This window comes from Poecilia latipinna, unplaced genomic scaffold (genome assembly GCF_001443285.1).
Source record: "Poecilia latipinna isolate Pla-1442-1.1 unplaced genomic scaffold, P_latipinna-1.0 Scaffold689, whole genome shotgun sequence".
Lineage (NCBI taxonomy): Eukaryota > Metazoa > Chordata > Actinopteri > Cyprinodontiformes > Poeciliidae > Poecilia > Poecilia latipinna.
Window position 1 is genome coordinate 353,346 of NW_015113305.1, and position 25,542 is coordinate 378,887.

The 25,542-nt window shown below is 37.6% G+C and overlaps 2 protein-coding genes across 21 annotated transcripts in view; both read right to left on the bottom strand.

Moving 5' to 3' along the window:
- Nucleotides 1-10,149, bottom strand: part of c2cd5 (C2 calcium dependent domain containing 5) — a 34,257-nt gene extending 24,108 nt beyond the window's left edge. For 6 of the 19 annotated variants that reach the window (XM_015044747.1, XM_015044749.1, XM_015044757.1 and 3 more), the window contains exons 1-10: nucleotides 9,835-10,148; nucleotides 9,278-9,380; nucleotides 8,199-8,285; nucleotides 7,896-8,067; nucleotides 7,714-7,809; nucleotides 7,392-7,547; nucleotides 7,071-7,302; nucleotides 4,076-4,236; nucleotides 554-778; nucleotides 204-292 (exon numbers count right to left, since the gene is read on the bottom strand). In XM_015044747.1, coding sequence (XP_014900233.1) covers nucleotides 204-292; nucleotides 554-778; nucleotides 4,076-4,236; nucleotides 7,071-7,302; nucleotides 7,392-7,547; nucleotides 7,714-7,809; nucleotides 7,896-8,067; nucleotides 8,199-8,285; nucleotides 9,278-9,367 — 1,308 coding nt within the window. In that variant the 5' untranslated portion in view covers nucleotides 9,368-9,380; nucleotides 9,835-10,148. Of the gene's footprint in view, nucleotides 1-203; nucleotides 293-553; nucleotides 779-4,075; nucleotides 4,237-4,854; nucleotides 4,971-7,070; nucleotides 7,303-7,391; nucleotides 7,548-7,713; nucleotides 7,810-7,895; nucleotides 8,068-8,198; nucleotides 8,286-9,277; nucleotides 9,381-9,834 lie in introns of those variants that run through there. The other 13 variants (XM_015044748.1, XM_015044746.1, XM_015044745.1 and 10 more) reach the window with 7 other exon arrangements.
- A 2,668-nt stretch (nucleotides 10,150-12,817) lies between these two features.
- Nucleotides 12,818-25,542, bottom strand: part of b4galnt3b (beta-1,4-N-acetyl-galactosaminyl transferase 3b) — a 29,684-nt gene continuing 16,959 nt past the window's right edge. The window contains exons 8-21 of one of the 2 annotated variants that reach the window (XM_015044767.1): nucleotides 23,176-23,254; nucleotides 22,990-23,056; nucleotides 22,683-22,817; nucleotides 22,445-22,554; nucleotides 20,904-21,004; nucleotides 20,237-20,304; nucleotides 19,457-20,147; nucleotides 18,926-19,171; nucleotides 18,390-18,649; nucleotides 17,362-17,515; nucleotides 17,194-17,266; nucleotides 16,948-17,101; nucleotides 15,339-15,465; nucleotides 12,818-14,788 (exon numbers count right to left, since the gene is read on the bottom strand). In XM_015044767.1, coding sequence (XP_014900253.1) covers nucleotides 14,677-14,788; nucleotides 15,339-15,465; nucleotides 16,948-17,101; nucleotides 17,194-17,266; nucleotides 17,362-17,515; nucleotides 18,390-18,649; nucleotides 18,926-19,171; nucleotides 19,457-20,147; nucleotides 20,237-20,304; nucleotides 20,904-21,004; nucleotides 22,445-22,554; nucleotides 22,683-22,817; nucleotides 22,990-23,056; nucleotides 23,176-23,254 — 2,377 coding nt within the window. In that variant the 3' untranslated portion in view covers nucleotides 12,818-14,676. Of the gene's footprint in view, nucleotides 14,789-15,338; nucleotides 15,466-16,947; nucleotides 17,102-17,193; nucleotides 17,267-17,361; nucleotides 17,516-18,389; nucleotides 18,650-18,925; nucleotides 20,148-20,236; nucleotides 20,305-20,903; nucleotides 21,005-22,444; nucleotides 22,555-22,682; nucleotides 22,818-22,989; nucleotides 23,057-23,175; nucleotides 23,255-25,542 lie in introns of both variants that reach the window. The other variant, XM_015044766.1, reaches the window with a different exon arrangement.

Consider the following 25,542-nt stretch of genomic DNA (forward strand, 5'->3'; position numbering starts at 1 on the left):
CAGTGAATGAAATGTATCGTGTGACCCAGCACTCAGACATCTGAAGCAGATTTGCAACACAAATTGAATGTTAAAGCATCAACTGTCATGCTTAGCTTGCTGCAGTATACAGGGAAGTCTCAGGTGTCTAACATATGGAAAAAGTCAGGAGTGTAAACACATGTGAGAGAGAGAGAAAGAGCGCGTGTTCGATGTCACTGTACCCTCTGTTCGAGAGCAGTCTGCGTCTGCTGCCTCAGCAGCGTCTTCAGCGGTCCGGCCTCCTTCCCTGCACTGCCACCGCTGCCCATCCCTGGTTATAGAAAGCAAACTGGATTCAGTTTTCACACAACACACGTCTGAGCACACCTGGAAGCAAACCAAGCTGCCAGGTGATTACTGCATAGTAGCAATACTGATTTTATAACAAATGTGTTTTTCTTTTACTGCTTTATAGAAAGTTCTGGGCATGCTGGGGTGTCGTTTCTGATCGGACAGGATCTGTTTGTGACCTGTAGCCGTTGCCGACCCATTTCTATTAGTAACTTAAGGACACACAGCAGTCCTACTATACCGGAGGCTGCCAGCAGCAGGTCCTCAGTGAAGGACACGCTCTTTCTCAGCAAGGCGGAGTCTGAGTGGGTGAAGGAGGGGATGGGCGGGGTGATCGCTCTGCAGCCAGAGCTGTGACCACGGCCCACAGAGCCCGAGCCAGGAAGGGACAATGAGTCTGCAGAGAGGACGGGGGAGCTGGGGCAGAGGAAGATCCCTGGCCTGCGTCTCCCTGACTGGGACTCGTCTATCCAGCAGAAAGAAAAAAAAAAAAAGATGGAGGGATGCACAGAGAAAAACAGATGCAGTGAGAAAGAACAGAGAGAGGAACGATAGACGGTGGAGGCATAACAACAGACCATGGCAGGAAAAAGTGAAAATATGGAGAGAAAGAGAAAGAAAGAGAGAGAAATGAAACATGAAAGGATGCCATAGGTCCTAAACTGGGGCACTAGACTGGAACCACTGACCTGATTAGGTGGATCAGTAAAAATCATGACTGGGCTTGTCCAGTTTCATAGAAGTCAATACAGGGTTCTTTTTTATTTAAATCAATTATAAACTAGAGATTTCAATTCAAACTTTAGTGGCATCTGAAATTAGAAGAGAATTAACAAAAAAAATTACTGCAATCAGGTAAAAATTCCAAGTGAAATAAAAAACAGATTACTGATTCATCTATAAAGATCTATAATTCCAGTATTCTCTGTGTTCAGGCAGTGGGACTGAGAACAGAAAATGGTGATACAATGATACATTTAGGCCTTGACATATTTGGACATTGACATAAATATGTTCTGGGGATAATGACTGTAGTATTTAAATTTAAGTAGGGAGCTTTAAATTAGGACTATTAGTAACTAATATAAATAATCAGTTGAACATACAGAACTATTTAAATTATGTAGTTCTAGGTTAAGTACTAAAATCTGAGAAAAATGCTCTGACAAGTGCAGATTGTTTCTTTATTTCTTAACAGTTAAAGCAGTTTTAGGGTATTCCTGGAGTAGAATTAGCATAACAGTGCTAATAATAATCCCACATCTCCAAAAGAAAAAAAAGAAAAGAAAATAACCTAAAGAAAATCTCAATTTATGTTATATTTGAAAACGTGATTTTTCCTACGGTTGTTTCATCTTTTTTATGTCTGAATTATTCAAGACCAATATCATTAATAATTGGATGTCCAAATATATCTGGGTTAAAGTGAATACTAACTGAGGACAAAGACGAAAATGAGCAAGAAAGATGAAGTAGTAACAGAGGAGAAAGAAGAGGAAAGAATTAGGAAAATAGTAAAAAGAGGAGGAATGAACACTGAAGGACTGCTGGTCCACTCCTGCAGGGTCTGGAGGCAGCTGTGGTGAGAGGGTTCATTAGACTAACTGCTGTGAATCAATTGATCATGTAATTAACTGAATAGCATCCGAGCTGGTATAACATCTGATAGTATTATTACCTTAGTAAAATACCACGGTCTGATGGGCTCACCGCAGTTAAAAAAATACAGGTATTGTTTTATTCTTATTTGAAAAATGAAAAATAAATCAAAAGAATTACTTATATTACTGTAAATTTCTATCTTATATTGCGACATTAGAACTCTTAACTTAATAATAATAACAATATTAACAATAATATTTTGACATATAAAAGGAACATGTACTAACTTTTCCCATTTCATATTTGCAGAATATATATATATATATATATATATATATATATATATATATATATATATATATATATATATATATATATATATTATAATGTTAACCCGGCCTCAAATTTTAAGAGAAAATAAAACATATTGCTAAACATCAGAAAGAAAGGAGGATGTAAAAATATGATTTTGAAACTGGTGCACACAGTAGAAATCCAGAAATAGCTTGTTCCAAGGTAAACCTGTTTATTGCTTAATCTGGTATTCAGTGTTTTTTGGAATTCAGTGACCTGGGCTGTTTATTTTGCCATCAGACATCCAAGCTCTTAATTACCTTAGAGATAATAATGGTTGACCCTCTAATGGTAGCAAAGCCATGACTGACTGTGGTTTTTGCAACTAAAAAACATTTCCGCAGTCAAAAAGTTGTATAATTTTTTTTTTGTCCTAATTTTTGATTGTGTCTGAACCGTACTAAATCCAGGAACTCAAGATGCTTTGAGGATAGATGGAGACCAACCAGCATATTCATTTAATAGTCTGAATGCAATGCATCCTGGGATTGCTCACCACTAAAATCTGCCTCTCAAGCAGCATTGTTACTTGGACAACTTTCAACTGCCAATAAAAGAAAATAATAGATTTGTAAACAGTAACTCTTGTCTACATCAACTAAATAGTTATCTTGAATAATCAGGAGATTTTTTTTTCTTCAGTAAATTCCTTGTTGGATTGTTCCTAAACAGATAAAATGCATTCTCTCACGAGTCAGGATTTTATCAAGCAGTGGATAACGGGAGGCTTTCTGGGTGAGTTGCATTCTATGTAGATTATAACAGTTATTTTTGGAGCCTGACTGAATCACTGCATTATATACTTTAACGTACCCCAGTGGATAAGACTATGTATGCCAGCAAGTTACTGCAATTCTAACATCCTTAGTGAATGAACAGTTAGGAAAACATGTGGCACATGATAATGTTCGTAGATGCCATATGACTTGCAATAAATCAAATACTTAACAGTGCTAATGTCTTACTGCTTGGGTTTGTTGACTTTACCACCTGACCAACACTTGACCTTTTAAAACATTTTTTTAAACTGCACTGAGCAGTTACTAGCAGCATTGAGAACCTGAATGCCAGTTACTTAAATAATTAGTTAATGGTATCTGCTGTTCTAGCAGATCTTTGCAATATCAATGTTGTGTACTATGACATCGTGATTTATTTTGCAGGACTTTCATCGTCTTGAAAAATGAGAAACTACGGTTCAGATTTTCTGATCGGATTTTACCAACAGGGCAAAGGGTTGTTGTTAGGCTTTTCTACTTGCATCTTGATTAGCAAGGATGGACAGGAAGACTAAACGTGAACAGGGTTCACTACGTGGAAATATGGAAACATTGCACCATCTCCGGTGCTTCATAAAGGAAGTTTAAGGTAAAACGCTACATTCGAGTGCTTTTGTTCATTCTGACCTTGCTATACCTTGGAACTGGAATCGGGCACAAGTTTAATGGCCGCCGATGAGATAGTTAAAAGTCAAATCACAAACAGCCCTCTCGTGAGACACAGTGCTTCTAACACCACAAAATAAGTGGAGGAAAAGCTAAAACAGTGATCTGGTGCATCTTCACAATGCAGATACACCAGGCCACTGAGGACAAATGGGAAGCAGGGTATGGCTAAACAAACATTCACAACAAAATTCACAATAAAAAAAAGGGGTTAAGAACAAAAAAATCAAGTGTAAACAGACATGGAATTAAATATGAATAAACAAAATAAACAAAAACCATCACCATAGCAGCACCAGGAGTTGGTGTTAGGAGTACAGAATGATGAGAATGAAGGAGGGGTATGGGCAGAGTGTTCTTACCCGTCTTGGGCGTCAAACTGAGGTCTGTGTCTGATGAAGAGGACTGACGGCTGCATGGCTTGGAGGGAGAGAAGGGGGGAGGAGAGAAGGAGGAGGTGGGGAGGATTCGGAAAGGGGTGGGCGGGCCGGAGGACGAGGGCAGATCCTCACCAAATACCGGCCTGCCAGGAGAACATGACACACGCACACTCGTCAGTCACCGCCTCACCCTCGGAGCGTTCCTCTGTGTGTGATCATATGTGCAGTGTCACTCCTAAGTAGGGAAGGGGGCTCTCTCTCTTAAAATGTGTGACATGTTTGCTTTGGGTGAGGTGTGTTCTCGATGTGCTATGGATGGCCGGGGAAAACTAAAAAGCAAGCAGAGAACTCACAAAGAAAGGCACGCAAACACACAACAATAAAAAGCAAGGTGGCAAAACACAAAAGAAGATTTAAAAAGAAAAAGAAAACAGGATGACAAGCCGAAGCATGTGTCCCATTAGAGCGGAGCAAAGGTCAGGGGAATGTAGAGACACAGCAGGCGCTGCCACTAAAAACCAATAAGATGCTGCTGTTCATGATGAACAATTGAAAAAAAAAAAAAAAAAAAAAGTTACTAGGGTCATTTATCAAATGAAGGCCCTGTTTTGCCTTTTGTTGGGACTGATCTATCCTGTAAAGTGCTCTCACTTAAAATATAAAATTCCTTTTTTTTTTTTTTAAACAATCAGTTAGAAACACTTTTACTTTAAATTTTGTCTTGTTCCTGTGAACTGCTTTCCTTCGCTGCCTCTGCGTACCAGTGAAGATGAGTGTGGGAACAGAGACAGAGAAGTTCTGGGACAGCCTCTGGGAGCTGCAGGCTGAATGCACTGGACTGTTGTGGGTGGAGCGACATCCATGGGCAAGGGGAGACCTGGGCCGATCAGCACACAGACAGAGAGAAAGACAAAAAGAGAAAGAAGGACGCGAGACCGATTTGGACATAGGTGAGAAATGTCCCAATCCAAATGTGGGCAGAGAGAAGGGTAAAAGAAGCGCACACAAGAACCAGCACAACACTGCAGTTGAGGAAAAAAAAAAAGGTCAAAAGGTAATGAAAAGCAAGGAAGAAAGTAGCTTACCCCACTGAAACAGGCACTGTTTTCTAACTTAGTCATGTAAAAGCAACAAGTAACTCATGCACAGCACTCATCTTTGCTATGAGTATAGCAGAAAATGGCCAAAACAAACTCTTCTTATTAAAAGCATTATTTTTAAATATCTCTATTCCTCCAGTACTAATATTAAGTTGGGTAAATGGCAAATTTCATCCTGAAAATCAGTTTCTTTATTATTTTTTGAAAATAGAATGTGTGGAATGGAGTATGTGACTGCTTAGAGACAACACAGAAATGGATGGAGTAAAAACTGTATGTTGGACAAGTTGGTTGTTTAAAAAAAAAAAAAAAAAGTTCCTAAGGTAAGAAAATGTGTTGCATTTAATTTTATATTTCCTATAAAAAAATTAAAAGAAAGAGCATCACTTCTGCCCGTTTATCAAAATCAAGTGAATAAATTATTGATCAAATGTTTCTGATTCATGTTCTGATTTATGTTCTTACCAGGTGGACAGCAATACCTTAAAGTGACGTTTTGGTCCACTCCATACCACAAGATGTGGCGTCCTTCCAACATTTTTTCTTTTTATTTGTCTTTTGTTTTGTTTTGTTTTTTCCCATGCTGACAGCTAAACCTCTGTAATACAGATTAATCATCATGAGAAAAACACAGACAAATTACGTGAAGAAAATTGAGAAATGTGTCATTTTTCTAGTAATATATTGCTTTTTTTTAAATCAAGATTGATCAATTATGTTGAAGATAGTTTAAGTACAAGTGACCTTGAGTTTCCTTTCACAGATTATGCACTATTTTAGACAGACAATTGTGAAAGATTTTGATTTTGATGATTTCAAAAGTTGATTGTTTTTAGTTCACCAATCAGAGTTGATCAAAGGAAAATGGTCCATTACAATCTCAATCTGGCTGATGGCGGCACCTCTAATTTAAGCTAATGAAAAGTTGGCCAAAACTTTTGCAACATTTTTCCTCCCAAACAATGAAATTCTGATAAGCAGATTAGAAAAAAATCATACATTAAAACAAATATACCAACATTTCTGACTAGATGAACCGAAACAAAGATGAAATCTTTAATATTTGTTAATAAAAGTTTTAAAATGGCCTAGTTACTCCATTGTTAATGCATCCATTATAGTAAATGGTGAAATACTGACGTAATCAACACTTCTACGACTTAAAGTCGCAGAAATATTCCTTTTTTTACTTTTGTTTTTATATTGCTCAGACTACAACCCTCACCAAAAACCGTTAAATCTGTATATTATCGGTATAATCATTACCAGAAGATATTCTTGTATCTCATCATTACATTCACAAATCTACAGTATCGATGAAAATCAGAAGCACGCATGCACTCAAGTGTAGCTGAGCCAGAGGAAGCTAGATGAAAAACCACTAGCCAAGAGAATAAGACAATCAGAACCAGACGTAGACAGAACAGTGTTAAAAGCAGAGCCAAACACATGCGCTAAATTTTGATCACTGTAATGAGCAGTGAAACATGCAGGAGCAGAGCAGAGCAGAATGCCAAGCAAAAGCAGATTAAAGGAGAGGACGAGGTGAGAGGGGCAGGGGCAGGGACTGGCTTTATGTGTAGTGTGCATGTGTGTGTCTCAGGTTATGTTCTGCACCATTATTTCCAGAATGCAATATAAAAGACACAACACACGTAAAATATAAAGGGGAGTCCTTAATACTGAGACACACACAGGGCTGTAAAAAGGACAATTAAAAAAAAAAAAAAAAAAAAAAAGCATTCGGTACATTCTGTCCACATGGTCTCCCTCTCATGCGCACACAGCCCGTCGTCATTCTCACAAACTTGATCTGCGGAACGATCTGCACATAGACAGAGGTAAGGTCCATGCCCGTGTTCTGGGTTTATACTCACTCCTTTCCATCTTTAGACGGGGAGTTGCAGGCGTTAGAAGCAGGTGCTGTGTTAGGGTGCGTGTGTGTGTTCACGAGGCTTCCGGAGCTGTGTTTTTCCAGAGTGCAGGCGGTGCCTATGGCCCGGACCACCAGGCCAGACTCCCCCTCCAAGTCAAAGCACTGCAGGTAGCCCACCACTGCATTCCCACCCATCTCCAGAACTTTAAGCCCTATTTTCCTCTGCAGCTCTCCTGAACAAGGGGGAAAACGCACGGTGATGTTAGCAAATCCAAATTCGTCCTATTCCCAATCAAAGAGGATTAGTTTCAGGCTTTCGTACCAGACATGAGAGAGATGAGTCTCTGACGCGCTTCATTGGAAGCCCGAGGGGTTCTGATGCGGTCTATCCACTGGTACTCCGGGTCCTCGTTCACCACCAGTTCTTCTACAAACCCGTGCACCATGGCTGCTCGGTAACCCCGTGGAATAGATGTGGCTAGAGGTGGAATTTGGACAAAAAGAACGCTGAGAGAAAATGTGTTTCAATTCAAAGCTGCAATTCAGGCTTTAGCAGATTTCTAAGACTGACGGTGCTTAAAGCTCGCAGTCTCACTGTGTAAATAAATTACATCTTTAGATATCTTGTGACATAAAAAACGTACTGCAGAGAAATTTGACCCCACACGACGACTGCCTGAAACGGTTCAAGTCGTTGAAAAGCTCCACTTTTACAAGGACGTTGATTTCTCCTCTGATTCCTAATGAAAAATAACACAAACATTGTAACAAGGAAATAGCTCAAACTCTGGATTTATACGTTTCTCACACAGGTTTAGTTTTATACCATGTATGGTGTCGTAGATGGGGAACCAGCCAGAGATGACAGAGGCAGCTTCAGCACACAGCAAAGGATCAATGTCAATGTAAACTTTCCCTATGGCATCGTTAGCGCTGTATGTATCATGGTCCAACACTGTGATCTGCAACGGTTCATCCTGCAAGTCCTCATCATCAACCTGCACAGCAACAGATGGACAAGGAGAAGGAAGGAAACAAAAGTCAAGACGAAAACAAACAATTTAGATTCATTGAAGCTGTGTCGAGGACGTGATACATTTAGTCCGCCTTAATTTTGCATCCATTTTACCTCAAACTTGAACCATTCAGAGTTCCACTGTGGATTAAGGGACTTGGGAAAAACATCTGTTTTGAAGGTTGTATTTCCAAACTTGACCTGTAAAAATTAAAAGGGTAAGATATCTTTTAAAAGTGCAGTTAAGTAACTCTCTGCAACACATTAAAGAAAACAAGCTTTGCTTAAATTAAAATAAAATGTACATATTATTTAAAACTATTCCCAATATGTTTTGCTACAATACTCTAATTCTCTTTTATTTAAAATAAGAAGGATTTAATAAAACCAAATATTACTTAAAATATTTTACCTAAAAAGCATTACATACATGCTGCAGCTATTATTTTTAGAGTTACAGTTACAGAAAAAAACAAATATATAAAGCCCTGGAGTTTTATTCATGTGAGGAAAAAAACAAAACTATGTATAAATAGCACCAGCAAACTATTCTTGGAACAGATCTTGTATTGCTCCATTGATATGTTAATGATCCAAATGCTAATTAGCTTACAGCTACTTTCCTACCTAATAGAAACAGATATCAATAATAAAGTTAAAAAGATAAAAACATTAAAACCCGCACCCCTTTTAGGACTTTTGTTTAACTGGGACTCTAACCCTCTGGGATAAAAACATTGAAGACATCAAAACCAACACTCAAATACTAATTTAGCCATAAGCAACTCTAAACAGGTGGGTTTTAAGTTGAGATTTAAAGGTACCCAGTGTTTCAGCTGTTTTACAGTTTTCTGCTGCTGTTTGGTATTGAATCACATGTTTTTAGAAAAGCATACCTAAAAAGCCAAAGTGTATTTGATGTGTCTTGAAATACACCTTTCAAGAATTGTTTTTTTTTTCAGAATTATGTAATTTATTTTCAGCTTTCCAGATTATGCTTTTTGCACCAGGGTGAATGTACTTCTTCTGATTAGATTCTCCAGAAACAAAGTAGTATCTGCTCCAAAATGTATTTTGCTCGATTCCAAATATTTTCTAATGTGCATATGTTTCCACATACATTATTATTGTGTTTTTTCGAATAAAAAACAACAACAACATAAAACTGTTGTAGTGAAAGCATCATCTCTTACCTCAACAAAGGCATCCGTTAGATCACTTGCTCTGTCCATTACAGGCAAGTGGCGCCCTGCCACGATTTTGGCCTTTAATTTCCCAGGCATGGTTTAATTTGATCTGTATAGGTATGTGAATAACAACAATAAGTGCAAGCATAAACCTACAACTGACAATTGAACTAACCAAGGCTGCTGTCATCAAATTAACGGTGGTAAAGCTGAAGATTAGCTATTACAAAACATTTGTAGTACATAGATACGTGTTCTCAATTTATAGCCTCATAAGTAAATAAGCTTACTTATCTCAGCAATTCCAAGAATGTAGTGTGACACACAATCGGAACGTGAATACCAAATTTCCCTATATAATCACGACAGCGCCGACAACTTAGCTAGATTATGTTAGCAAAACAGGCTAGCCTGAAAGCCACTTAGGTTAACTTCATTGCAGTCAGAATCTCGTTAGCTCTGGTTACCTGATCGGCCATGTTTTTACGACCATCCCCTGCAGACCAACAACATATTTAACAAAACACCCTTCACACTCCCACCGCGAACAATAATATCCTTACCGGTGCTATAATGTAGAGAAGGAACAATTACAGCGGTAGCAGAGTCGTTTCACACGGACATTATTGATGTTGACAGTCCACCGTTCGCCTGACCTCCGTGTTTCTCCCATAACACGACACGTTAGTTCCCAGTCCCCCACGCAGGCAAGTGTTGGCGATATCCACTAGCATATATAATCATTCACATGGGTGTGTAAATTACGTTACATTTAAGTAGCGGCAACAATTTTACTTCAGGTTGCGATGACAACGGCTAGCATGACAGCTATCGTGATGAATGAGTTTTCAAAGGGTACCGTGTGCTGCTTTTACGTACGCCCCATAAAATCGTTCTTACAAATGTCACAATGGTACAAACATAGAATTATTACAAAATGACGATGCAGTTATTTTATTTACACTTAAAATATGCGATCAGACGTCTTTCTTAACAGCCGATGCTAAGTTATGTTTTTATCTTCATATATCTTTGTCATCGTTAAAAGGTTTTGTAAAAAACTGTGTCCATGAAACGCAGCGCAAACGTTTGCAGAGGGCATGCGCAACAATCAGCAGACAAGGCAAAACGTTTTTGTGTGTTTGTGAAAGACGTCTATAGTGATTATTTACCTTAAAAATGTGTGGTTTGTTTTTCATTGATTACTGTGTTGTCGACAATACCTTTTCCACATCATAAAAAACTACATTATTTTGTTTATTTCACTGTAGTAGTAAAAATGACAAACGATTTTCTTTAATTAAAGTAATATTAAATAAAAGTCAATGATCGCTTTTTTTTATTAATGAATTAAACCAATTTAAAACTGCTTATTGTATTTGCTCAAGTTAATAAGCATGTTTGATCTGAAACACTTATATGTGAGCAAAAAGCAAAAACTGAGGAAATCTGTAATTGATCTTGAATATTATTTTATGGTGAATGCTGATGAATGCTGTGAGGACTGTGGTTGTACATGACAGGAAATATCACTAGAGATAATTACTGTGATATAAATACATGCTTAATACATGTCTCTTTTTATTATTTTAAATAAAGGAATAAAAATGAACATTATTGTACCAAAAAGTTGTATGGTAAAATAGATGTCACATGATTAATAATCTATGCCTCTACAAAACTACAAGCTTTGAAGAATTTGGAAAATGAAAATAAGAGGACTCATTCAGATTCTCTTGAAAAAAATGTTGCAAATGTACTTTTTGTGTCTTGTATGCAGCTGGGTCATAAGAATCCTGCAAAATCTGCTAAAGATCTCACAGAAATAAATCATGTCTGAGGTGGCTCAAAGGCTCAACAAGTGCTGTAACAAAAAAAAGTGAAAAGTGAACAAAAGACAGAAGAGATTTTGGGTCAATTTAAGTTTTAAAATAACATTTTAGAAATTAGAATTCTTTTAAATGAATTTGTGAGGGAAAACGGCCCTTAGTTCATTAGCACTGTTGCTATGGTATTTATATATTCAGCCCTTGGGACATGTTGCCCTGCATATTTTGTGTGTTCCTACTCCAACACACCTCTTTCAAAGGAAAGAATTACCTCAACAACTTGTCAAGTTCAGCAGAGGCACTCCAAAGACCTGTTAATTCAAATAAGGCATGCTTGAGTTGAAATTAGCTCAAACATGCATGTTTAGAAGATTAGAATATTACATCATAATTTTAAAAGCATGTTTTATATTGACTTAGAGGTTTTTAATATTTAAAAGGTACTTTCAATCTGACAAATATTTTTAATTTACTAAGATGTACTTGTGAGTCCTTCTTCTAAAATACTGTAGTTTTTAACTCATGCAAAAATGTCCTCTCTTCTGTTTCATGCAGCTTCAGCAGGTTTATCCAGTTATTTATTGAGAGGGTGTGTCACGCTGCATAAAAGGCTGGTATTGTTCTAAAAAGCATAAAGTACACGAGTGCATGTCACATGTGACATTTGAAGTTGAGCACTACAAGTAGGAAGAGCAGCTTTGTTTGCCATTTCAGACATACATAATGTAGAAAACAATATTTTATGGTGGAATACATTTAGGTTTGGGGCAATTTTTTAATTTTTTTATTTTTAAACAAACTAGGTGTAACCATACATAAATTCCTATTTAGGAAAGAAACCTTGATTAGAAACTGGTTAAAGCATTTCTCACTTAAAGTGAGATACAAAATAAAAGCTTCTCTTGATTTCAGGAAAAGATGACAGAATGTCACTGTATATTGTTTATTTTAATACCTTAGATTCTATTTTACTTCAATTTGAAAAATAACAGCTAATCTTTTGAAATCCTTTCATCTTTTCGCTTAATGTCTTGCCAACAATCATTCCACACTAACTTTTAGTAGGTAAGCTCCATCAATTCTAACTGAAAATCCTGTTCGGAAACAGGATTGTAGACTTCCTGCCACAGCACATGTTGTCAGGCTCAACCTTACACTCCATCAGTTTGATCACAGGAGTCCATCAAGGATGTTTCCTGTGCTGTGTTGAAACATGACATACCAAATCAAGTACAAACCTACAAATTTTTATGCATTTGATTTATAGCAAATGCCTGCAGATGGGTGACTTTTGCTTTCTAGACACTGTATTACTTTCTTGAGGAACTACAAGACCCTACAGGAAATCCTTCCTGCCCACAGTCATCCTCGTCTGCAAAAACTAAAGAAATTTAATTTGCAAGAGCTCCGCCAACATCTAACTTCAGTTTGGGGGTGCTAAAGCATATATGGAATGAATCAAATCAAGGTATCTCTACATCAACGAGAAACAGAACATGTAAAAGCTGTGAGGAAATATCAAGTCAAGGGCTCAGTGAAAGGTTACAACATTGGGAGATAAGTGACTGCGTTAGACTGGGAAATGGAGAGCATGCCCCAATACAAACTTCTAAATCCAGTATGAAAGTGCACGGTAATATTATTCACCCACAATATCTTCTTTTTCAAGTTCAGAGTTTACCTAAGTGTTACAAAGTTTATGACAATGACCACTGAGGAAACTGAAACTTTATTCTTTATTTTATTTATTTATTTTTTAATGTTTTCCCCTGGGATTTGTCAAGGCAGTGTAACTTGTCCCTGAGAAGAAGAGACAATAGAAGAAAAACAAAATTACAACAAAGACATCTTTCTTCCGGCATAGAGCAAAAATAACTACATCTAAACTTAGAATTTTTACAATGGTTATGCATGAGCAGCAACAAAAGGAAAAGATCAACCTTTGAGGCCAAGACAACATCACAAACAAAAGATGACAGTATCTTCAGTGTTATAAATAAAGAAAACAAGAAAATGTCTGGCATCAGCTTAGAAAAGTCATCTTTACTGGCCTAAATGACAAGCTTAACAGTCTGATGTCCATCAGATTCAAGGCACTGATCGGAGTGGCACAAAGCTCTAGTTAAACTGGAATGTGTACCAACAATGAAAATGTAGTTGTAAACATGATTTTACACATTATACAGGGCTCCCATTTATTTTCCTGTGCCAAAATCCCATATATATTCTGAAACAAATTCAGGAGTTCTCTCCTTGAATAAATACAAACAGTCTTTTAACTTTTTCTGCACTCATCAGGCTTTAAATGTGGAACCTTATGGATGAATGAATAGATGAATTGACTGACAATTCAAGTTGGTAGGAGAAAACACAAGGCAATACAAAGATTTTGCGACTTTTTCATACTCATTCTTGAAAATACCTCAGTCAAATTCCAAACTTTTACAGATCAGATAGAAACCCTGTATGATAGAAATTTTTTTAGAATCTGCTCTAGTACCATTTGTGTTTGCAAAAAAAAAGAAAAAAAAAAGTAAAAAACAAAATTACACAACAGAACGATTAATAAAAAGAACATCAACTATCACCAAGAATATAAATAACCTTAATTCTGCTGGTTTTTTCATGTTTTCCAATAGACTGTCCACACATGCTAAACATAGCCATACTTAATAAGCATTAATTAAGGCTCAGAAAAACATATTGGTCCTTCAGCCAAGTAGTCTCTCAGATGTTATCTGAACAGTGTCCACACAGTAATCTGAAATCCTTTTACAACCAAGGATCAGATCAATGGCCTGTAATTTACGTACAAGTTATTTCTGCACTGCGTAAAACAAAACTTCCACATTTCAAGAACGAAATAAAAATAATCCTAGAAATTAAATACATAAAGGACTTGTCTATGCAAACAACTATTAGTGACTGCTGATTGGAATCTACATAATAAGACGACACCAAAAAATAGGGCACTTGATAAGCAAACTGAGGTATATGGCTGAGACTGAAAATAAAGCTAAATGTAAAATTAAACAAGAAACTGATTTTATAAATATTACATCTGTCATTTATAAAAATAAAGAACAGTTGTATTTAAGATATACGCAAACCAAATAGGATTTTCTTTCCCTCCTTTTTACCAGTTCACACTAACATGCAAGGATTAAAAAAAAGGACACTTGTGTGTTCTTGCATACATTCTTGGAGTGTATTTATTTAAGTTCAGCTTCATCTTTGGAACAATTTATTTTCTTGCCGCCTGTGATGCAGATCGGCACTTCAGGAGGCAGCATGGTGAACACCGAGGACTCGCAGTCGGTACCATTCATCATTTGGTACAGCAGTAGTAGAAGTCAGGAGCAAATCCAGTGAATAAACTCTGAGCAGCAGCATCTGGGTAACAATAAGCTCCATTGTCACCACATTCGTCATACAGACTGAGTGAACGAATTCAGGAACCGATCTAATGTCCCTTTGACAGTCAGCAGGTTTAACACAGTTGGGGGCAGGAGGCGTGGTCCAGCCTTAAAGTGCTTCGGTTGCTACAGTTGTACACATGGCGATGTTGAGGTGGGGTCACGTTTGGCTTGCCGACATCTTCCGGTTCCACATGCCTCGTTTAGAGTGATAGTGGTGGAAAAAGTTCCTCAAATAGATCCTCTCCACTTCCAGCCCACCTTGGAGGATCCTAAAGCAGAGAGCAGCATTGTGGAAAGTTTTAAAACTATTATATAAATAGAAATATCACAAACTGAGATAAATATCTTTGTTTATTACACACAGCACCTTTTAAAAGAACTCATACTTAAAGTTTTTGTAATTTTCAGTCGTTACGACCACAGTTTCTAGGTATTTTATCTGAACTTTATGTGATATATCAAAAGAAAGAAGTGCATACACATAATGTGTAAATATTATTCCTTTTTATCTTTAATTTATCTCCTCTAAAGATAATACATCTATGTGGCATCTGTGATAATGTAAAGCTGAAGCCATGTTCTTTGTTTGTGAGCACAAACTTAGTCAGGAGAGATGATTTTGATTCTAGAAAACTTCATCCATCTTCCCATTAAATTTTACCATTCTTTGCTTAGTTCAGACAGCAAAAACACTATCTAGACAAGAAATAAAAAAAGCAAGGACAATGAATCAAACAACATACCAAAGCATACATGATGCTGTATTTAAAATGTAATAAATTCCAGCTAAATGGAATCCTCAGAGAGTAACAAACAGACCTGTCGAGGAGCTCCCAGTCTTCTCCTCCCCATCGTTCTCTGAACTCCCTCGTGTTCATTCCTCCAATGGCATCCAGGTCAGATTTATAGATCCCCAGCAAACCAAAACCATTCACTTCCCAGTAACCTGCATGAAAAAAAATTACATTCATTAGTGGATAGGTTGTCAGTTTTCCAGAAAAGACCATTATGTATCCTATATCATTGTCTACAATGACTCATTTAATAATTTTACACTGTTTATTTATGCTCTATGCATTTCATGCAGATTTTACAAGAGTAAAAAGACACAGACAGTTTAAGGATTTAATGAAAAGAGGTAATTCATGTGCCCCATTGCAAAACAAAAACAAAAAACCTAAAGGATTTTGAAAAGTAGCTGATCTCTGAAATGCACATTTCTTTGCTGGAAATCTAAATCAGTCCTTTAATTCACTCTGACATGTAAAGATATAAATTCTGACTTCTACTGTCTAATGATTTATTCTTTAACTAAAAGAGCTGCATTGATAGGTGTAATTTTATACCACTCAAACTATATGAGTCAAGGAGAAGTGGAAGTTCTAACCCAACCAACAGCAAAACCGCAGCATCTCTAAAGAGGTTGGGTTTCTGTTCATCAAAAACATTGACACGTCTTGTTTTAATGGACTAACCAGGATACAATGAACATTATATGGAGCCATATAGTTATATGAAACACATAAAAGTACATTATCTTTAAAATGTAGGTTGCTAGTATTAGGTCCTAAAACATAGCTGTTGTTCCTTATTACTTCCTCTAGTTAGATCAAATCTGTGTCCAGAAGAGAAAAACAAAATGTCACACTGTTTAAATATAAGTCAGTATATGGCAAAATGTAAAATGTGTGTAGAAAAAAAAAGTCCATTGTTAATGCTTCAAATGTAATTAACGAGATTAGTTGTGAATGATCATGAATTGATAATCTTCTAATTATACTGGGAATTTTTCCACTCAAGCAGAAGTTTCAACAGTTTGCCTTTCTGACATGTTCACGCGTTTTAAAAGCAGCTCCAATGATCTTTGTGACAACTTATTCTTTTCATCAGTCCATTAAGGATAATAGTTATGTTTAAACTTCATACACAGGAGATAAACACTCACTACAGTTACAGACTATGACTATTTTCATTCATGAACAAATACAAAGTCCTGATTACGTTGAATTGTTGGATGACAATAAGCAAGCTTGAAGATTGTTTTGTTAGTGGATTCTTTGCTGGGTGTCAGAATTTGCAGAATGTTGGCTATTTGTGTTTACTCCAGATGTATATCAAGTATTATTTTGTGAAAATGCAAAGATGAAACGAGACACAGCCGGTGACTGAGATCTTGAAGAGCTGCTCAGAGATTTATATTTACATTTGACGCATTACAGAGTCAAGACACAACTGCACTTTGACAGTTTTATTAAAGTGCAGTTATGTATACTCACTTTCGAGCTACGTATTTAGGGTTAATTTTAGTACTAGACCTACAATCTGTAGCGATGTAGCATTCAAACAGCTGTAAACCAACTCACTGTACCAAAGCTACAGGAGCAGGTGAACAGTCATTAAAAAACAAAATTAACGTATGCGTGTTCACCTCTGGCGTCTGATGGTGTACTGCCACAGTTCAGTCTGAGGACTATCGGAGCAAAAGCCATGTATCCCTCCACACAATGCTTCCTGATTGTGTCAACAATTGAAGAAGGGAAATGGATGTGAAGATCACAAAGAAACACGATGCTGTGGTCATCCTGAGAAAGAGATACGAGAGGAAACTTACAATTATAATTCTATAAAGACATTTAACGTTGTGCTTCATTTACTGTACTGTTGCAGTTCTCACGTGTATTAGATCGATTCCTGCTTGCAGACCAGCCGAGCGCTCAAAGTTCCCACTCAGCTTCACATACTGGTACCTGTTAAACCAGCATTGACATGGTACACATGTTACAAAACAGGTTTCACACAAATAAAGAGAGAGAAAAAAAAAACAACACAGATGAGCACAAACCTGGGGAGTGAGGATTTCTGCAGAACCTGTTCCACATCCATGTCTGTGCTGCCATAGTCAGTGATGATCAGGTTAAAATTTGAATCTCCGGTTTCTCTGAACACTTCCTCCATATCTGTAATCAGCTGCTGCACCCACCGGGCTTGGTTTTTAACTGAAAAATCGCATTGACAAAAATTATATGGTTGTCTCAAGAAAGAAAATACAGCATGTGCACGAAAACCAACCAAAATTATCATCACATAATATTTCAGTCAACCAAATTAGACAAGAACTCCCAACTCTGAATGCATCAATCAACTCAGACTTCTTCAGGTATGTCAAAAGGAAATTCTTGACAATAAGATGCACGCTCTGCTCATATAATCACTGACAATATGTGACAACTAAAACAATGGGCTCTGTAATGCACAATAAATCAGCCATATATTTATTTGTATTCCAAGGTGAAAAAGAGAGTATTTGAGTGCAGGTGCAGTTTGATTGTACTTTAGTTTTTCAAAGAGATCAAAATATATAAAATTTCTAAGTAACTTGGCTTCAAGTAACTTTTTAATACCAAAAAAATCTGTCTTTGTGACAGTTGTTGAGAGAAACAATGCTGACACCATTACCAGTGCTAAATACTGACTTAACTATCAGGATACCAATGATATGTTATTTTGAAATAATACTGGTCCAAACTGGCGTAGAAATGGTCAACCTGATTGCTACCAGGTTGTCGCTTTCATCTATTTTTATGTTTTCAGCTAACTTCTACTAAATGTTGTTTTTTTTAAGGATACTTGTCAAATTTGGACATGGAAGTAAATAGCTATGAGCTACAACCCCAATGCCAACCATATAAAGCTAGGCTATAAAATTTCTATGTGGCCTTTAATAAAAGATGTTCTTCGCGTAAGTGTTACAATTGGCAATTAATACCCAATAATATTGTGGGGTTTTTTTTACAAGTGAACACAAAATGAGTTCAGATCACTAAAAAGCAGCTCTCTATTAGTCTTGGAATAAGAGGAAGACGTGTTTACCAGGCACTATGAAATGAACGGTGGCGTCGGGATTCCAGCGGAACCCCACCGGGTTGCACAAAACCAGCTGAGGTTGCGAGCGCTCGAAGATAAAGTCCTGGTTGCGCAGCGGGTTGTGGCGAATCAGAGTGTAGATGTAGTGCGTCAGACGCAGCAGCTGGCCATTGGCATCCTTCAGCTCCAGCTCCAGGAGGTAGCGGCTGCCCCTGTATCCGTCCACACGCTTCACAACATTAAGCACGCGAACCAATGTGAATCGTCTGCGTACACAGTCAAACGTGACGAAAATATGTCAATGACAGTATGTAGATTAAATAAACTTTGAATAATTCAAAGTCAAAATCTTAAATAATGCAGGAAAATATGAGAGAATTGCAGGCTAAATGATCATTTCTCTTTTTGAAAATAAATATATATACAATTTATTAGTTAAATATGGATCTCATTTGAAGTTGGGCTACAAAAAGTCTTTAGTTTCTTGTTTGAAGTGCTGGCAAGTATGAATTATGCATACAAAAAGTTAAACCAATGCTCACCCCTTGTGCTTTTCGTTAAGACGATCCATGAAGGCATAAACAACAGTCAGAGCGTCGCTGGGGTTCAGCAGTAGGTTTCCGGAGACGTTGCAGGAAAGGTCGATCCAGTCGGAACGCCGCGACTGCAGGTCCAGGTGGTTCACCTGGAAGGTCTGGTTCCAGTTGACTCGAGTATCGAACACTGGTGCTGGAGTGAGGTCCTCTTCATCAGGGTCCATAGCCATGTCTCCTTGCTGCTCCCACATGGAATCTGAATCTCCACGAGTTGCATTTCCTCTGCTCTCGGTCCTGTTGTGATCACCATCTTCTTCCCCTGCATGATCCCACTCTCCCCTCAAGTAAGACTCCTTTTTAAATGTTTTTCCTCGAGTACTCATTTTATCGCTATTGATGTGATTATCCAGGTCTTTTTGTAAAGGCTTATTCAGCTCCATCTCCTTTTCCCGGAGGGCTTTTCCGGGATCAGTTTCCACTTCATTTGATTTTCCGATAAACTGGTCACCATTTCTGTTTGTAGTAGTGAAATGACTGTTGATGTCCGGTTGGAGAACCTTTTCCGTCTCCTGAAGCTTCTGCCTGTTGGCCGCAGTGGGTTTTTGAGGCACAGCTCCATCATGCCTGTCTTGGCTTTCAACTGGAGACTCGTTGAGTTTCTGGATTTGAGTATGGTTTGTTTTTGAATATCTCCGGTTTCGATGCTGTTTGGAGCCGGGTCTCTGTGGCAGAACGCCTAGTTGTTGCTTTGCTTTAATTTCCCCGTTACCAATAAGAGCTGAAGAATTAGTTTGCTCTGGTTTTATGGTGGCTTTGACTTTCTGTCTCTTTGCTGATCTAACCTTTGTCTTTTTCGATTCTACCTTTTTAACTGAGCCTTCATATTTAAACTCCGTCCTGTTTTGATGCGGATCTTGTTTGAATACCTTTTTAGGTGCTTTTCCTGGCTCCTTTTGAGGTTGTGGAACGGCACCCTGTTCTTTTCTATTCTGAAAGTCTTTTATGCGTCCTCTTTCATCAGGAGATTTGTCCAGTGTATCATCAACGCCTCTTGTGGCAAAGGAGAAAAGTTTGCGCCGACGGTTCTGCACATAATCGTCATAATCATCTCCGTAGTCTGGGTAAACATCGTTCTTCATCTGGTCAGCCATTGTTTCCTTCTCTCCGGGGTTGGCATCATAGCCTCGGTCCTCCTCTTGGACCGACTTTTTATTCTTCAAACCAAAATCTGGCATTCACCAAAAGCAAGATCAGAAGTTGAGAATAACATCGTCTGATTATGCAAGCAAATTGAAATAAAAATAAAAACTAAAATACCTCTGTCTCCATTTCCTTTCTTGTGCGTTTCTGGGCGGTCAAATCTCATGTACCTATAGAAACCATATCTGGTGGAAACAAAGCAATCATCTAAACAGGAATTGGCTGCTTTTGGCGTTGGCTGAATGTCACATCATGATACACTATAAATAGACTGAATCCTCAGTTTTACTTTTTTTTCGTAACCACAAGGTTACAAAAAACCTGTTCCTGAACCTGTCCAAAGGAGCAACACCTAGTTTAATGACTAAGGTGTCACTTTGACTGACAAAAGAGTGTATGGATTATTGTCAAGAGGAAGATAAGAGACAACATACTTAACAATGGAGGTAAACTGAAGGTTGTTATGAAATCAACCTGTACTTTGCAATTACAAACTGATCACCTCCATGCAATGCAGCACTAATGCAGCAATTACCATCAACACAACTAATTAGTATTGATAGGAGATACTGTGTAATGCAATGAATTTTGGGTTTTTATTTGAGCTACATCACAATCATCAAAATGAAAAGAAATATAAATTCGACATATAAAACTCTGAGCATAATGAATCTTTACAAGCTTAACTTTTTGAATTCACTTATTGAAATAAATAAGATAATTGCTGTTATTCTGATTAACTGAGATGCACCTGTGCCATGATATTTTTATACAAGGGTCTCACATCTTCTTGTAGTAGGAGCTCTCTGGGTAGAAGCAGGTGTTTTCTCCCTCCATGTGTGTGAGCCGGGTGTAGTCGTTCGGGTAGATGTAGGACAACTGAACCTATGGAATAAAAAACAATTGCTGCATAAAGCCTTGAAGCATGTCACGTTTACAGTCACAAAGACAGGAATTATGGAGTTCTAACAAGGCAGGATAGCTAAGATAGAACAGGAAAGAAAAACTGTGGATTTTTAGATGCCAATTAGACTTCCGAAGGAATGTGAACTAGGCTTGGAGTAAGATTAGAAAATAACACTCCCAGCCCCCTAAAATATCGTCAAATTGAGGCAGTTATGTTGGGCTATTTTAAAATATAGAGTTTAAACATCAAATTACTGCTGAACCAATCCGATTTTAACTTCAAACAAGTTGTTGAAACTTATGGGAGAAAACATTTACTTGAACCAGTGTGGAGGATGAAAAAACATAATTTCCAATTTTACACACAAAATGCAAACATTTTTATTCTATATTTTTCATTTTAATATGTGAATAATAACTATTAGGTTGTTTTTTTTTTTGAGAAATTATTAATAACCCTTTGGACCTTTTCACAGTTTTTCAATGTCCAATCACAAATTCTAATGTATTGTGGTGAGATTTTATGTGAAAGACCAACACAGGGTGTCAGCAAAGTAAGCCTGCTAAAAGGTGAAGATCCATCTCACTTTCATGTTTTTCTCAGAGGGATTTCAGCTGCGATTATTGGCTGTTTAAATAAAATATTCTGCAGCGAAAGAAAAAAAAAAAAGAATTCCGAATTCAATCTGTGGTGACCTACAAACGTCATGCAGTGTCAGAAAGTTTTGTGGGTGATTGCTGCTTCAGCAGATACCAGATGGCTGTACTATTTTTCATTTCTTTTGCTTTTCTGCTTATCTTCCTTTTGTCAGCCTCTGACTACTAAAAAGTACATTAACGTCCATAACCTGCGGTCCACCTATTATTGGACTGAGTTGCTTGTCGGTTGTGGCAATTCTACTGCAATAACAATTTGACCAGTCAGTCACCTTCCCATAGTGCAGTATGGCAGGAGTTACTGGCAGATCCAGCTCAAGAGGTGTGACATGTTCAAGTTCTTTTGTTAACCGTTTAACTCTGTGTGCATTGCTTAACCATTTTCTTCAAAAGCTGTATTTTCCTGGGCCTATTATCCTCTTAGCTCTGACCAGCCTCCCTGTCAATGTTGAGGAAAAGCTTTCCTACAGCATGATGCTACCACCTCCATTTTTCACACAAATTGTGTGATAAGGTTGATGTGTAGTGTTAGCTTGTCCCGCCCACACACAGGGCGGGGCGTGTTTTCTTCTGCTCATTTATGTGGCGTCTCCTGCAGGACTTTGTGGCAAACTTCAAATTGGATTTCTCAAGTCTTTATTTCAACAGCCTTTCAATTTCAACTTGTACTTGTGGCATAAAAATTGCAAACATATTTAAAGGGGAAGGCACTACAGGCAGTGTAAGGTAAACACAACTTCTATAAACTTTGTGAAAACATACAAACTGCAGTCCTTGGTAACGAAGCAGAGGGTAGTCTTTGATCGTGTAGGTGGGGTTATATGTGCAGTCAGGAAGAATGCCTTGGAGGAACTTGCTGTTTATCAGATGGACTGCAAAACAAACAACATGCAGATTTGCATCATGATCATGTTTTGCTTTGATGGTATGAGGAAACAACTTGCTCAACGCTTGCATCCGGGGCTGACAGGAAACGGAGCCATTTAGAGACGTCTCTCACCTTGGTAGAGTGTGTCTCTTGGGTCTTCCCTCAGCATGTCTACTGCAGCCCTGCGCTGTTTTGAGGAGGTGTGCTCATGACTCGCAGCTGTCTGTGGTATGTGGGTGACATAGCTCATCCTCAAGTCAGACTCATCTGCAGGACAAAGAGTTCGAATGAGAGAAGTGGGTCACATTTCCTATGACTTGCAGTTTTCAGCCACCATGCAAAGCTAAAGTAAATGGTGTTATTTTTCAACCACGCTCATGATGCACACATTCACTGTTAGAATGGACTTTTCATGCACCTACCATCTTGAGGCACTCACCAACATAAAGGGAGATGTGTTTCGACTCAATAACCGTAAATCTGAAGCTGCGGTCCAATAGCTGCCACTTAAAGACAAAAAATAAAAAAATAAATAAACATTACTTTCTACTTTGATACCAACATAAAAAAGGCTTTTGATTCTTGGAAAATACAGTATCAATTGATCTGAGTGCGGTGCACTTACAGCCACCTCCACATGGTCAGTCCCTCTGTCATTTTGCTTGTGAATAACTTCAAAAAAGTATCTCTTTTGAGCTGAAAGCCTGTAAGACAGTTAGGATTCTTTTTAGGAGTTTTGCATTAAAAATCACAAAAGCATAAACTGCCTGGAGAGATAGTCTATCTTAACACTTGAGCTGCAAGATCCATTTTCTACTAAACTGCGGCCGCAGTTTTATGGTCAGATTAAAATATATCACTCCATTTCTGTGATGACTTCTTGGAGCTGACTTAACAGATGTCATTTTTTTCTGCATGAATCAAACGACTCATCTAAAATGATCATTTGAGACCAGGTTTTTCACCATATATAAATATTTTTTTATTTTAAGCTATTTTTATTCTTGAAGCTTACTGCAACATGTGTAGATCATTTCACAATCACAAGGAAAGATAAGTACCTCATGACTCATTAGCTTGTAGAACCATCGTTAGCAGAAATAGCTTGAAGTAGTTTCTGTATGACTATGAGTCTCTCTCGTTATTGAGGAGAAGTTCTGGCTCACATTCTTCAGTTCTTTTGTTTCTTGCACAGTTCTCCTCATGTGGCATCACAGTTTCTCCTCATGTGGCGTCACAGTTTTTTTAATCATGCTGAAGTCTTGACTTTGACTGGGCCACTGTATCCACTTGATTATTTTTGCCATTCTGTTTTGGGATCATTGTGCTGCTGCATGACCCACTTTGGCCAAAGTTCAGTTGTCAAACAGAAAACCTCATATTTGACTATTGGCACTCAGAGGTTTGTGGTTGACTCCGTCTGCAAACAGTGCAGGTCCTGCGGCTTGAGAAAGAAATCTGAATCCTTATCCCTCTTCTCCCATGCTTGACAGTTGTTATAAGCTGTACAGATAGGTTCAGTATGATTTTGTCAAACTGAACCCATCTGTAGGTTCAGTTTGAACCACAGATGGGTTCAAACTGCATTATTGCCAAACGTCTCCAGATTTTACAAACCTGTCACGGGCCCACACTTTTCAGAAGTATGGAAAAGCCTGTCTTGTCAATCCTACTCAACAAGCCACACCTGCTCAGTCTGTTTCTAATGATTCTTCATTTTAACATGCAAAGTAAAACATGTAGAACCTGAATTGCAGCCTTTTGTGTTTCTCTTAAGTTCTATGGCAGTCGTATTACTTAGCCACATCAAGCATGCTGAGGGTATGCTTATTTTAACTCCCGTTCCCACGACTGTTTGCAACTTCTTTTGTAATACTGCTCACTGCATTAATATAAAAAGGCTTATTGGTTGATACAAATTTGGCTTTAAACCTATGCGTTACCAATTATACCTCAGAAAACCAAGGAATGTTGAAAAGTTTCAATCACTCTTATTTTGAAAAGCCAAAAAGTGCTGCTTCCATAACTAGCTTAGAAGCATTTTAATGTAGAATATATTTCCAGGAAACTATCAAATTAAATTTGAGCTGTAGATTATTTTGAAGGTAATTAAATTAATTTCATTCAAAAGGCAAACAATCCCCTTTTCCTCACCGGTTTTGTTTTTCATTCATTACTGCAGAACAGTCATTTACAATAATCTATACTATGAAGTACGTAAGTTTCATTTTGAAAGTTTACCTTTTCAAGATGGCTTTAGTTTCTCTAAAAATGTGGAACTCATGTTTCCAATATGAAGAAATATTAAGGCTTTGCTTTTGAAAAGTTTAAGCAAGCTTTCTTTGAACAGGCTAACACAATTCCCTTTTCAGTTCAGGTTTAATTGCTTTAGTCACATGGAAACTGCTTTTGAGATAATCTGCTCAATTAAGTACTGAGCAGATTTTATTTTGAAAAGTATATGTAGGTGTTCTTTTGAATTCCTAAGATAACACTCTTTTTCAGATCTGATAGCTAGAGTAGCAAAGTGGAACCTTGCACTATCTTCACATTGTACTATTGAGATCTCTGAAGAGCTTCCTTTAAGTTTTATTTTGAAAGCCAACGTTATTACTTTTTAAATACCAGCATTAAATCCACTGGTCATGAAAAAAAAACACTTTTGCAAGGACTTTTAATTTGAAGGGTATCGTTTGTTTTTACTTTGACATCTATTCTTCTCTTTCTCGCCGCTAGTTTGAAATCATTGCATACTTGGATCCTTCTTTAGTAGTGGGTGGCCATTTTTCAAGACAACACTGTCTGTTAACTTTACTGTGGAAGTCAATTATAACCCTTCTGTCAGGGACACACAGTAGTTACAATGTGGATGGACTGTTTAAAGCTTAAAACAGCACCTGACTCAAAGTTTTTGTGCAATTTAGGACTAATTATATTTAAACATAAAACATGGTTACAGTGAAAAATGCTGCAGATTAAAAAATAAGGTTCA